The 12,686-nt window shown below is 44.0% G+C and overlaps 1 protein-coding gene across 7 annotated transcripts in view; it reads right to left on the bottom strand.

Annotated features, from left to right (window-relative positions):
- NEK6 (NIMA related kinase 6) overlaps positions 1-12,686 on the bottom strand; it is a 65,049-nt gene that overhangs the window by 38,584 nt on the left and 13,779 nt on the right. The window contains exon 1 of one of the 7 annotated variants that reach the window (XM_087914425.1): positions 1,205-1,725. The exons of 4 other annotated variants lie outside the window; for them this stretch is intronic. Coding sequence is in view for 1 of the 3 variants with exons in the window: in XM_087914423.1 (XP_087770549.1) it covers positions 1,385-1,457 (73 nt within the window). In the remaining 2 variants the exon portion in view is untranslated. Of the gene's footprint in view, positions 1-1,148; positions 1,726-12,686 lie in introns of those variants that run through there. 2 more of the 7 variants (XM_087914423.1, XM_087914426.1) reach the window with 2 other exon arrangements.

The following is a 12,686-nucleotide window of genomic DNA, read 5'->3' as shown; positions in this document are numbered from 1 at the left end:
GGGAAGAGAAGTGAAGGAGGTTTTATACATTTTAGATAACTTGAATAGAGTAGAATTCTTTATTGGCCAAGTGTGGTTGGACACGCAAGGAGTTTGTCTTGGTGCAAATGCTCTCAGGGTACATAAAAGAAAAGATACCTTCGTCAAGAATCATCAGGTACAACCCTTAATGATACTCATAGGGTACAATAAGCAATCAAACCATACTAGGAAACAGTCAATATAAATCGTAAGGATACAAGCGACAAAGTTACAGCCATACAGTCACAAGTGGGAGGGGATGGGGTGATAAAGGAGTGATGAGAAGATTAACAGTAATAGTAGAGCAGACTTTGTAAATAGTTGCACAATGGTTAACTTGTGTTACATACCAATGATACGTCATCTTACAGAAATTTTCTCTTGGTTTATAATTTAATGTCAATTTTAAACCCTTCATCCACATATTTTCCCACTGTTCGAGCGTGACACTGCATCCAAAATTCCTTGCCCGCTGAATCATACCATGTTTTTTTACACATTCGTTTTCCAAATTCAATTTCATCGACATTTTACAGATCTCGGTGATAATACGTTCGTTGTTGCCACATAATGAAATTTCCCGTTCTTTTTTTTTTTTTTAACAAAGTCAAATCCATAGCATTTTTTAAAATCCATTTGAAATCTTTCCTTTGGTTGTTAAGTAAACCAAGGGCAAAGGTAACTTTCTGGTTCGAGTTCTTTCCTTGGCTTTTGTATTGGCTCACCAGAGTTGAGAGATAAAATTTTACCGTATGTCAACCGGTCTGGCTTTGCCACCATTTGTATTTTTTTAAAAAAAAAAACTTCCTGGAGTGACAGCCAAAGGGGGCAGCTTCAAGAGAGAGTTTTATTGACTCCTGACAATAAATAATTGACTCCTTTGGTGCAGTAGAACAAAACAGCAGCATCAAACCTTAACTTTTCACTTTTCCATAGTAATATAAACTAGCCATTTCCTGTAACAACAGACCTATCTGATCGGCAAAACCCAACATCAGAGTTTCCTATTTTTTCCCCACCTCGAGCACGAAGTCCAGAAGTGGTTTCCAAGTAGAAACTAAAAGTCATTGTGGTTTTTCCCCCACCCCTCCTTTAATCAAAGTTGCCAATTTAGCCATCTCGGCTACCTCCGTCAACCTTTGCAGCCGTTCATCCGTTGTGGGAAATCTGATAACAAGCTTACGTTTGACTACTTTCTCCCTTCCTCTTGTAAACTGTGAGCAAAGAGTAAAGACCGAACAAGCAGCTCTTCCTCGCCCTAACCTGGATGCTGGAGGCAGGCGGCTGTTATCCAGGAAATGCCAAATCACCCTGAATAATTAAGCATTTGACGGCCCTTTTCAAACAATGGGAATCTATTTACTGTAAATGCTCTCGTAGTCTGAAGTTCTCTGCTGGGTTTTCTCAGAAGGCAATCCGAGATGACTCAGAAACATCTATAAACAGAGCCACTGAACAGGAAGAACATCAAAGATAAGGCAATCATACATTCCTTGAAGATAGTGAGCATTTTCCAAAGAAAAGCAATCAAGACAAGTGACGTGTCCCACATTGGGAGAACACGTAAAGCTATTCCTGAGCCTTGAAAAGCTCTAGAACTGTGACAGCAAACCTTTTCGTTGTGGTGTGCCAAAAGCATGCGCGTGCACAATAGCAGGCACACGCGCGTGCCAGCATCCACAATACAATGTGTCTGCCCCCCCCGCGCATGCGTGCGCAACACCCCTGCCCCTCTCTTACCTGAACACATGTGCGCACCTCCCAGCTGATTTTCAGCCTGTTTGAGGCCATTTTCACCCTCCTGGAGGCTCGAAGGAAGCCTCTGCAGCCTAGAGAGGCCGAAAAACAGGCCCGTTTCGTCACTTCTGGTATTTCCAAAAGGCCCGTTTTTTGGCCTCCTGAGGCTGCAGAGGCTTCTCTTGAGCCTCCAGGGCAAAAATGGCCTCAAACAGGCTGAAAATCAGCTGGGAGGCATGCGCGTGCTCAGTGCAGGTAAGTTTGGCCGGGGTTCGTGTGCCCGGAGTTCTGTGTGCCACCTGTGGCATGCTTGCCATAGGTTTGCCAACACAGCTCTAGAACTTCAGCCAGATCTGGGAAAATTCTTCAATAATGTTGCTTGGACTTTCAAGATGTGGTAGAGATGGAGTGTTAAGGCCCACACTCTCTCCCCCTAACATGACTTTTTGTCATAATATGACTTTTTAAAGGGGTATGTGTGTATATAGGTATATATATGTCTATAAAAATGTATAAAAGAACTTACAGCCTGTTAGGGTTCTTTAGGGTTTCTTTATTGAAAAGGAAGACAGTCAGTCCACATTCCAAGCAGGATCTGATATCCTTCCAGGCATGCAGCTTAGATAAAGGGAGTTAGAGCCCCTCCCCTTAGTCCGATGTGGATTTCATCAATACAAAGAAGCAACATGTTAATTCTCCCCCTCCCTCTTTATTTTTCCTGGGAATAGTAGTTGAGAAAAGATTCCCAGGAAGTTTCTTTCAGAGCTGGAATTTTTATGGCCTCTTCTCTTTCTCTCTCTCCAAGAGGTGGCAAGTTTCCAGGCGTCTGGTAGGCTCCAGCCCACAATTGCAAATCATGTAGGTCCTACAGATTCAGTACAAGAATTAGGATATTGGAATAGCAGTTCTCCAATATTTGAGGGGCTGCCACAGAGAGGAGGGGGTGTGTCAAGCTATTCTCCAAAGCACCCTGAAGGCCAGACAAGGAATAATGGATGGAAATTGAACAAGGAGAGATTTAACCTGGAAATAAGGCGGAATTTCCAAACAGTGAGAACAATTGCCTTCAGAAGTTGTGGAAGCGCCATCACTTGAGACTTTCAAGAAGAGATTGGACTCCCATCTGTCGCCTTGCCTCCCTGTCTATGGATGGGTGGGCGCTATCACTGCCTCGGGAGGCCTCTCCCAGTAGCGCCTTTGGGGTCAGGCTGGAGGGACTTGGGAAGGAAACCAAGCTCAGGTCGGCCTGGCTCTTTCGCTTGGCAGGCAGGTGTACACCCGCGGCTCGCTTTCCCAGCTCTGCCAAGCCTGCACGGCTCTGGCGAGGCCCTGGCGGGATGAGCAGAGGGCCCGACAGGGAGGCGCTCGCTGCTTTCACCAGAGCTCCACTGCCGGGCAGGAGGGCCTGCCTGTCAGCTGGGTTGGGAGCCCAAGGAGAAACTTCTTGCGCTCTGCCTGGTGCCAGGCAGGGATGGCGGCTGGTCACTTCTCCCAGGGTGGGCTGATCCTGCACTGCGGCCCCGGGAGATTCACCTCCCCATGTGGGGTTGGGCTGCCCTCTTGGGCAAGGGAGGCTTTGTCGTACCGGGAGTAGGGTGTCATTTTTAAAAGAATGGGCTTTGCCTTTGAACGATGCCCGGGAAGGCGGCGACAGGAGTGTTGTGTGTGTGTGTGGGAATTCCAGGAAGAATTCTCCACCGGGCTCCGGTTGCAGGGAGGAGCCCTGGACGGCCCTGCGTGGCTGCGCCAAACGCCACGCCGTTGTTCCAAATGCTGCGGCAGCACGGGAGAAGGGAAAGCAACGATGGTGGAAGGTCTCCTGATACGAAGTGCCCCACCAACACTGAGGTCAACATCCAAGCCGACGCCGCCCACCTGCCCAAGGATGCAAGGGGGGGAATTAAGTCACCCCTGAAAAGATGGCCTAGCTGTTTTTCGTGGCTCAAAAAAAAAAAAAGGAAAGATCCTGGCCTTATTATATGAGAAACACGGTATTTACTCAACTCCCAATTCTACTCGGAAATGAGGTAATGCAGATGACCTCAAAGCCCCCACTCACTTCCTCCGGTCTCTTCGCCACAACCGGTGTTGCTTCAGGAAGGTGTGAATTCTTCCTGGAATTCCCCCACCCCACCACCCCGTCCAATGCAAGCCAACCCAACATGATGCGGTTCCTAACAACCACACAAAACCAACACCACTCCCCTACGGTTTGAGCATTCGTGGCAAGCTTCCCGTTCGCTCTGAAACAGACCTGCCTCTCAGCTCCTGTTTATGTTCCTGCCTTTAGCCAGCACGATTAATCTTTCGACCGAAAGACAGTGAGATGTCGGGCTTCATTCACACAAAAAAACCCCCACTTCGGTAAAGCCAGGCGGCGGGTGTGCTGTAAATCTCCCCAGCCTCGTTTTCAGGGGCCAAAACTTGCGATCCAAAGGAGCAGAAATATTTAAATCAGCATATATATTTTTTGTGTGGAGGGGAGGGGATTCTTTCCCTGACCTAGAAGATCCAGGTAACAGATGAACAGAGTTGGAAGGGACCTTGTAGGTCATCTAGTCCAACCCCCCACCCAAGCACCATTTCTGACAGATGGCAGTCCGGTCTCTTCTTGAAAGCCTCCAGGGATGAAGCTCCCACAACTTCTGAAGGCAACTTCTGCTCTGTAGGTTGATTGTTCTCATGGTCAGAAAATTATCCTTATTTCCAGGTTGAATCTCTCCTTGTTCAGTTTCCATCCACTGTTCCTTGTCTGGCCTTCAGGTGCTTTGGAAAATAGCTTGACCCCTTCTTCTTCTCTGTGGCAGCCCCTCAAATATTGGAAGGCTGCTCTCCTGTCTCCCCTGGTCCTTCTCTTCCCTAGATTAGCCAGGCCCAGTTCCTGCAACTGTTCTTCATATGTTTTAGCCTCCAGTCCCCTAATCATCCTGGTTGCTCTTCTCTGCGCTCTTTCCAGAGTCTCAACCTCTTTTTTGTAATGTGGTGACCAAAACTGGATGCAGGACTCTAGGTGTGGCCTTACTAAGGCTTTATAGAGTGGTAGAATGTTGTCCATTAAGTCTCCAAGATCCCTCTCAGATTTACTGCTATATTAAGGCGCGCGCACACACACCTCCAATGGCATCGCTAATTTGCATGCTTACTTGGGCCAGAAAAATCAGTTCAGTTGATTCTCTTAAAAAGATGTGAGCAAGGAGATTTTCATGGACATGGGGTGGAATCTGGATCCAAGATATTTTCTGTGCCTTTTCTTTTAATTCCCCCACTTCTGAAATCTCCCTTCAAACCCCCAGATTTCTTATCTGGTCAGCAAGGAAGTCTAGAAGGATGTCATGAGCTAACTTTTGTGGTGTCCATTCTATTTATAAATTCGCATTATCTGCTGGGATCTGCTGGGGGTTTTTTCTGCTTCTCGCTGTTGGTCTAGCTGCGATGAGTCACCCTTTCGCTGTTAAATCGGCTTTGAATGGATCCTTTTATCATTTGCTCAAGTTCTTCTCAACTTCCCAAGGTCAGCACAGCCGGAAGGCAAGTTATAATTTAACTAGACGTGGGGTGAATTTGCATCGGCAAAAAAGCCACTGCTTTAAAAAAAGAGAAAGGTTTTCCTCCCATCTGTAGGCCACGCCTTTTCCCCCCATTAATAAAGATTTCCGGGTGCTGGAACCAAAACGACGGGGCTTTTTAAATTAAGTGATCCCAGGGCGCTGTGACCGTTGTTAAATGGGAGCCGGTTGTCGAAGAGTCTGTATTCTGATCCAATGGCCACGAGAAAGCCAGGCAAGTAAGAATGGATGGGAACTGATCCAAGGGAAGATTCAACCTGAAAATGAGGAGAAATGTTCTGATAGTGAGAACAGTCAACCCATGGAACAGAAGTTGCCCTTGGAAGTTCTGGGAGCTTCATCCCTGGGAGCTTTCAAGAAGAGACTGGACTGCCATCTATCAGAAAGGGTGTAGGGTCTCCTGCTTGGGTGGGGGTTGGACTAGATGACCTACTAGGTCCCTTCCAACTCTGTTAATCTGTTAATCAAGCAGAGATTCTACATGGAAATGAGAAATTTTCTGACAGTGCGAACAGTCAATTTTCTGCAGGCTTCCCAAAAGAGACTGGACTGCCATCGGTCAGAAATGGTGTAGGTGTCAGGATTCCGGCAGTTGCCCTTATTCAATCATGATTCTCGAGCCAAACTTCAAAAAACTAAAAAGGATTCATTAGAGGCGACATACTGGCCCTTCCCTGTATGAAGCCAACTTTGGCCTGCGTCATTTACAGTCCCCGGTGACCCTGTTTCCCCTCTCCCCCCTGGGTGTGTCATAAATCAGATTCTCCAATTGAGCACCTTCACGGGCCAGCTGTCATCAATCACGTTCTCCAATTAAATGTATTCATGGGCAAAAACTCTGGTAGTTTAGCTACAACCTTTTAAAGATAAGAGTTGCAATGTACTTTCGATTTCAACTGCTGTTCCAGATTTCCTTCCTTCCCCCCCACTTTTTATGGCAACTACTAAAACCAGCATAGGAATGTTTTATGAGTTGACAGTAGGGTCTTCCTGCTTGGGCAGGGGGGTTGGACTAGATGACCTAGAAGGTCCCTTCCAACTCTGGTATTCTATTCTATTCTATTCTACTCTACTCTACTCTAGTCTACTCTCTATTCTCTTCTATTTTATTTTATTCTATTCTTGTTCTCCTGTCTTCTGTAGTCCATTCCATTCCATTCTACTCTCTCTTCTATATTCCATTCTATTCTCTTCTATTTTATTCCATTCCATTCTATTTTCTACTACTTTATTCTATTCTATTCTCTCTTCTTTTATTTTATTTTCTTCTCTACTATTTTCTCTTCTCTTCTATATTCCATTCTATTGTCTTCTATTTTATTCTATTCTATTCTTGTTCTCTTCTATATTCCATTCTCTATTTTATTCTCTTCTCTTCTATATTCCATTATCTTCTCTATTCCATTCCATTCCATTCCATTCCATTCTATTCTATTCTATTCTATTCTTAATTCTATTCTATTCTGTCTTCTCTTCTATATTCCATTCTCTTCTCTTCTCTTTTATTCCATTCCATTCTCTTCTCTTCTCTTCTCTTCTCTTCTCTATTTTCTTCTATTTTATCCTCTTCTCTTCTATATTCCATTCTATTCTGTCTTCTATTTTATTTTATTCTATTCTTGTTCCCTTCTATATTCCATTCATTTTATTCTATTCTTAATTTTATTCTATCTTCTCTTCTTGTTCTCCTCGCTTCTTTTTATTATTCCCTTCAAACAAACTATACCTAAAAATGCAAACTTGATGCTTCGTTGCCATTGTGCCTGATCCTATACGTTGCCCTGTTTACGATCCAATGTTCTACTCATATAACTCCTACCTATGTCTGTCCATGAGATGGCCCCAATCAGCTTCCATAAATTTCTCTGGAAGATTAAGTTGACAGGAACCCTTCAAAATGTATTCTGAGCCCCCGTTTCAGCATTTGCACGGTGCCCAAAAACCGAAAAAATAATGAATCGGAGACTTTACCCAGATTCAGATACTGGGCGAAGCGTCTCCTATCCTTGAAATATGAAAATAAGAGGATAAGCTCCTTGACTAGAAGCAAAAATATTCCCTAATCTCATTTGTCATGTGCCAAATCTCATCTCGGACATTTGAAAATCCTTTCGCCTGTAAAAGTAAAACCTAGGTTAAGCATCAAAAGAGACTTCGGTGCATTTTTAACCCGTCAGTGGCTTGAAGAAACGTTGGCTTCTTTCTACACGTTCGGTTTCAAGGTTTTGTTCGTGATGAGTAAAAGTTAGAGGCCATCACCTCACTCTTGAAAGGCCTTCAAATGTTAGAATAGGACAGGATAGGATAAGACAGAACAGAATGGCAGAATAGGATAGAATAGAAGAATTGTGGGTGACATGATAGCAGTATTTCAGTATTTGGGGGGCTGCTACAAAGAAGTTCAAATTATTCTCCAAAACACCAGAAGGCAGGACAAGAAACAATGAATGGAAACCCCTAAAGGAGAGAAACAACCTAGAATGAGGTAGAAATTTCTTAAGAAACAGTGAGGACAATTAACCAGTGGAAGAGAAGTTGCCTGCAGAAATCGTGGGTGCTCCATCATGGAAATTTTTAAGAAGAGACTGGACAGCCGTTTGTCCGAGATGGTATAGGGTCTCTCCTGCTTGAGCAGCGGGGTGGACTAGAAGATCTCCAAGGTCCCATCTAAGCTGTATCCTGATTCTGAAATTCTGTGGTAGGAAATGAAAACGGCCTTGTGGCGGTTTTCCCTGCTGTCTATCTGAAGACCAGGAGTGAAAGGAAAAAAGGCAGCTTGGCATCAAAAAAAGGTTCGTGGAAAAAAACATATTGACGGTGGCGTCTACTTCATCTGAGGGTTGTTTACACCGCGGCTGGTGCCAAAGGAACAAGGCTCCCTTTGAGTTATAAATGTAGTTCCATTAACCAACACAACGGTCTCTGTGGTCTGCTGCAGCTCGGAATATTAGAGGAGCTGCTCGGCAAGAAAGAATCTGTTTTCCGTGGAAAAGAAAGAAAAGGAACTACAGCCCCAAATCCTGAGGGAACTTATTAGATACTTGAAGAGCTACAGAGGCGGCTGGAAGTCGCGGTTGCCAGCAGAACGATTCATCTTAACACGGATGGCAAGGCCCAGCCTGGACAGACGAACACCCCAAAGATTGGACTTCAGCGTTCTCCGATAATTGAAGAAATGCATCTTAGTAGCAAACCCTTATTTAGCCTGCTCGTAATTTTGCTGCTTTGGACTTTTTTTTTTCTTTTTCCCCCCCTCCCCTTTTCCCTTTTAAAACTCGCTCCCGCCGTCCTGGGCAAATGGCATGGTTTCACCATGGTCCCAGAGGTGGTATTTCAGACAGTTCGGACCGGTTCTGGAGAACGGGTAGCGGAAATGTGGAGGAGTTCGGAGAACTGGCAAATCCCACCTCTGACTGGCCTCGCCCCCCATCTATTCTCCACCTCCCGAGTCCCAGTTGCTGGGGTGGGTCTCTTTTGGTTTGCCCTGCACAGGAGAACGGAGCTGGAAAGCAGGTTAGTGGGGCGGGGAGAAAATGGGATTTTGCAGTAACCTTCCCCACCAAGCCACGCCCACCAAGCCACATCATGCCCACCAAGCCACGCAACGCCCACCAAGCCAGGCCCACCAAGCCACATCCACAGAACCAGTAGTAAAATAAGAGTAGAGTAGGGTTGAGTAGAGTAGAGTAGAGTAGAGTAGGATAGGATAGGATAGGATAGGATAGGATAGGATAGGATAGGATAGGATAGGATAGGATAGGATAGGATAGGATAAGGAAGAAAGGAATGGAATAGAATAAGGAATGGAGTTAGAGTAGAGTAGAGTAGAGTAGAGTAGAGTAGAATAGAATAGAATAGAATAGAATAGAATAGAATAGAATAGAATAGAATAGAATAAGGAACGGAATTAGGGTAGAGTGGAATGGAATGGAATGGAATGGAATGGAATGGAATGGAATAGAATAGAATAGAATAGAATAGAATAGAATAGAATAGAATAGAATAGAATAGAATAGGAGCTAGAAGGGACCTTGGAGGTTTTCTAGTCCAGCCACCTGCTCAAGCAGGAGATGACTGTCTGGTCTTTTCTTAAAAACCTCCAGTAATGGAGCGCCCATGATTTCTGGTGGCAAGTAGTTCCACGGGTTGATTGCCTTCCCTGATAGGAAGTTTCTCCTTCATTCCAGGTTGCTTCTCTCCTTGATCAGTTTCCACCCATTATTACTTGTCCTGCCTTCTGGTCCTTTGGAGAATAATTTGACCCCTTCCTCTTTATGGCAGCCCCTCAAGCACTGGAAGGCCGCTCTCATTTCCCCCCTAGTCTTTCTTTTCTCTAGACTGGCCAAACCCAGATCCTGCAGCCGTTCTTCGTACGTTTTACTTCTTGATATGTTTTAATCACAACCAGCCCCGCCTTCCATTGAGGACCTGTATATTGCACAGATCAGAAAGAGGACTGAGAAAATTTCTACAGACCCCCTCGCATTCTGGATATAAATTGTTCCATCTCTGCCCCCATTGGGACCGCCGCTATAGGGCATTGCATGCCACAACAACCAGACACACAGAGAGATTTTTCCCTTGGGCCATCACTCTCCGTCCCACATCACTCTTTTACGTCTGGGGATATTGTTCTGACCCAGCTCCCCAAACACAACAAACCCTCTCAAGTTAACTCAAAGATTCCTTTAATTAGGAGTGCTGGCCAAAAGTTTCTCTCTCAACGCCGGCTAACAAGTCCCCGGCCGGAAGGTGACTAGTTGTCTATCACATCTATTCATCTCCGCCCCCTGCCTTGGATCCCCAGAGCTAGGGTGGAGCTCCTGCTAGCAGCAGTGGCTCTTCCGTCCCAAGGACCGGCCCATAGATTTCCGCTCCTCTCCTCTGCCTTTTGCATATCTGTGCTAAAGAACTGAACCCATCTGTTTCTCCTCTTCCTCATCAACCACCTCCAGACCTGGGGGCTGTTCCCTCTCTCTCTCTCTCTCTCTCTCTCTCTCACACACACACACACACACACACACACACACAACCTAGTATTGTTTGCAATGCAAGTGGCACAAGCCTTGTGTTCCTGCAGGCCATATGGGCGGTGCATCCTTGTGTTCCTGCGCAGCCTGGATTAATTGCTTTGGGGCTAACATCTCTCTGCGGACCACCAAAATTTTCTTGCAGACCACCAGTGGTCCCTAGCCCACCGATTGGCAACCACTGGACTAAATGACCTCCAAGGTCCCTTCCCCGCCCTATTGTTGTATGTTCTAAGAACTCTAAATTATAAGTGACTTTCTATTGACTCTCAAAAAGGACTGTTGTCCAGGCATGCAGAACATTTATAAAACATTCTCCAGGGCAGGAGAATGAAATTCCTGCTATGCTCACAGATTCCCACGTAATACATTTCTATTTGGAAACAGAGGAGGTAAAGATTAGCGCAGCAACAACATTCGGCTGGACAAAATGGCATTCATACACTACTTTTTTTTCTCTTCTCAACGGCCACTTAATCTAAAGGTTTTTATTTTTTATTTTTCCTTTCTTCGAATCTACGCTAAGGAAATAGCTATCTTAAATCATCTCAACGCCATTGGTATGATCCCTCTGGATGAGTTTGGATAATCCACATCGTCCATCAAGTCTACATCCGAAGTTGAACATGGACAGGTGGCTTCTGAGGTTGTGCTTTCTTTGGCTGCCTACCTATGGTGGGAGGGACCACAACTTTTTTTTAATGCTAACACCTTTTGGAGGTCCACCTGAACCTGTGGCCAAGAACGGCCACGGTCTCTAAGATGAAAAAAAAGATACAGTTGTGTTGCATTGAATAAACCCACCCCAAACACTTGTAGATTGTGCCGTCAAATATATATATATATATATATATATATTTTGATGGCACAATCTACAAGTGTTTGTTTATATATATATATATATATATATATATATATATATATATATATATATATATATATATATATATATATATATATATATATATATATATATATATATATAATCTCAAGAATCTCCCAGAAGGAAACGAAAGATTCTGCTTGATATCGGACAATCCTGGGGAAAAAGTTATAGGTATTGCAAAAATAATTGGATGATATCAGAACCCCGTATTAGTTTATGCTCTGTTGGAAGGCATCAGCTAATAAGGAAGGAAGGATAGATAGATATAAATAGAGATGGATTGGGAGACAGAGAGACAGATAAATAGATCAGTGATTGATTGATAGATAGATAGATAGATAGATAGATAGATAGATAGATAGGAGAGATATGATAGGTATATGATAGAGACAGAGAGACAGAGATAGAGACAGAGAGATAATAGAGATAGACAGAGAGATGATATGTAAGTAGATGATATAGAGAGACAGAGACAGACAGAGAGACAGATTGATAAGATTGGAGAGAGAAATATGATAGATAGGTAGATGATAGAGATAGAGAGACAGAGACAGATAATAGAGAGAGAGATGATATATAGGTAGATAATAAAGATAGATACACAGAGACAGATAGATAGACAGACAGAGATGATATAGAGATATAGAGATAGGGAGGGAGGGAGGGAGGGAAAGAGAGAGAGAGAGAGAGAGAGATGCATCAGTTGCCAAGCGTCTAATCTTTTTCCTTCCTTATTTTCCTACTGATTTCTTTTGCATTTTTTGTATCATATGTTATAAACTAATAAATAAATAAAAAATCAGACCCCATTTCAAAACAAAGAAGCAAAAAAATCTCTCGTTAGATTTAGATCTGTTCTTTTCAGCTGTCAAGGCATTATTAATCTGAGTAACTGGCCCCTGAAAACAGTTAGAAGCTTAAGTCCAGTTAAAAATTTATTCTATAAATATTGTAAAGATTAAGAAGAGATCCTTGCTGTCCCTCCCCAGAAGCTCCTTGGCCAGTAAATTTATTGTGGTAGTGCAGAACATTTTACTGTGCCGGAATGTTGTAGCATACACAGCGTTGTGCTGAAAAGCCACACCACCCTTAATCCTTCCAAGAGCAGAGAATCCTGGCTTAGATTTTCCAGACTGATCCAATGAAATCCATAAAGGGATGGCAAGAAAGCAACTCCAACCGTCTCAGATCGGAGATGTTTTCCTGGGTTTGCTTTCTAGGGAAATGAGATTGTGGAAAAAGCCTCCTTGACCCGTTTTCTACGTCTTTGGCTAACAGACGTTTAATTCTTGCAAGACTTTGAAAACATGGAACAGCCAAATAGAGGCGGGGGGGAATATGGATTTTCTGGAAAAGTTTAGCTATTTTGAAGACAATATGAAAAGCAACCTCTGGGTTTTATGGCAAGGTTCCCCAGCTTCTGCCATGAGATGGCTTGTCCTAGAG

Source organism: Pseudonaja textilis, chromosome 17 (assembly GCF_049901715.1).
Source record: "Pseudonaja textilis isolate UNSWEBS1 chromosome 17, rPseTex1.2, whole genome shotgun sequence".
NCBI lineage: Eukaryota > Metazoa > Chordata > Lepidosauria > Squamata > Elapidae > Pseudonaja > Pseudonaja textilis.
Note: the sequence above shows the minus strand (reverse complement) of the source record. Positions and strands in the feature narration are given on the sequence as shown.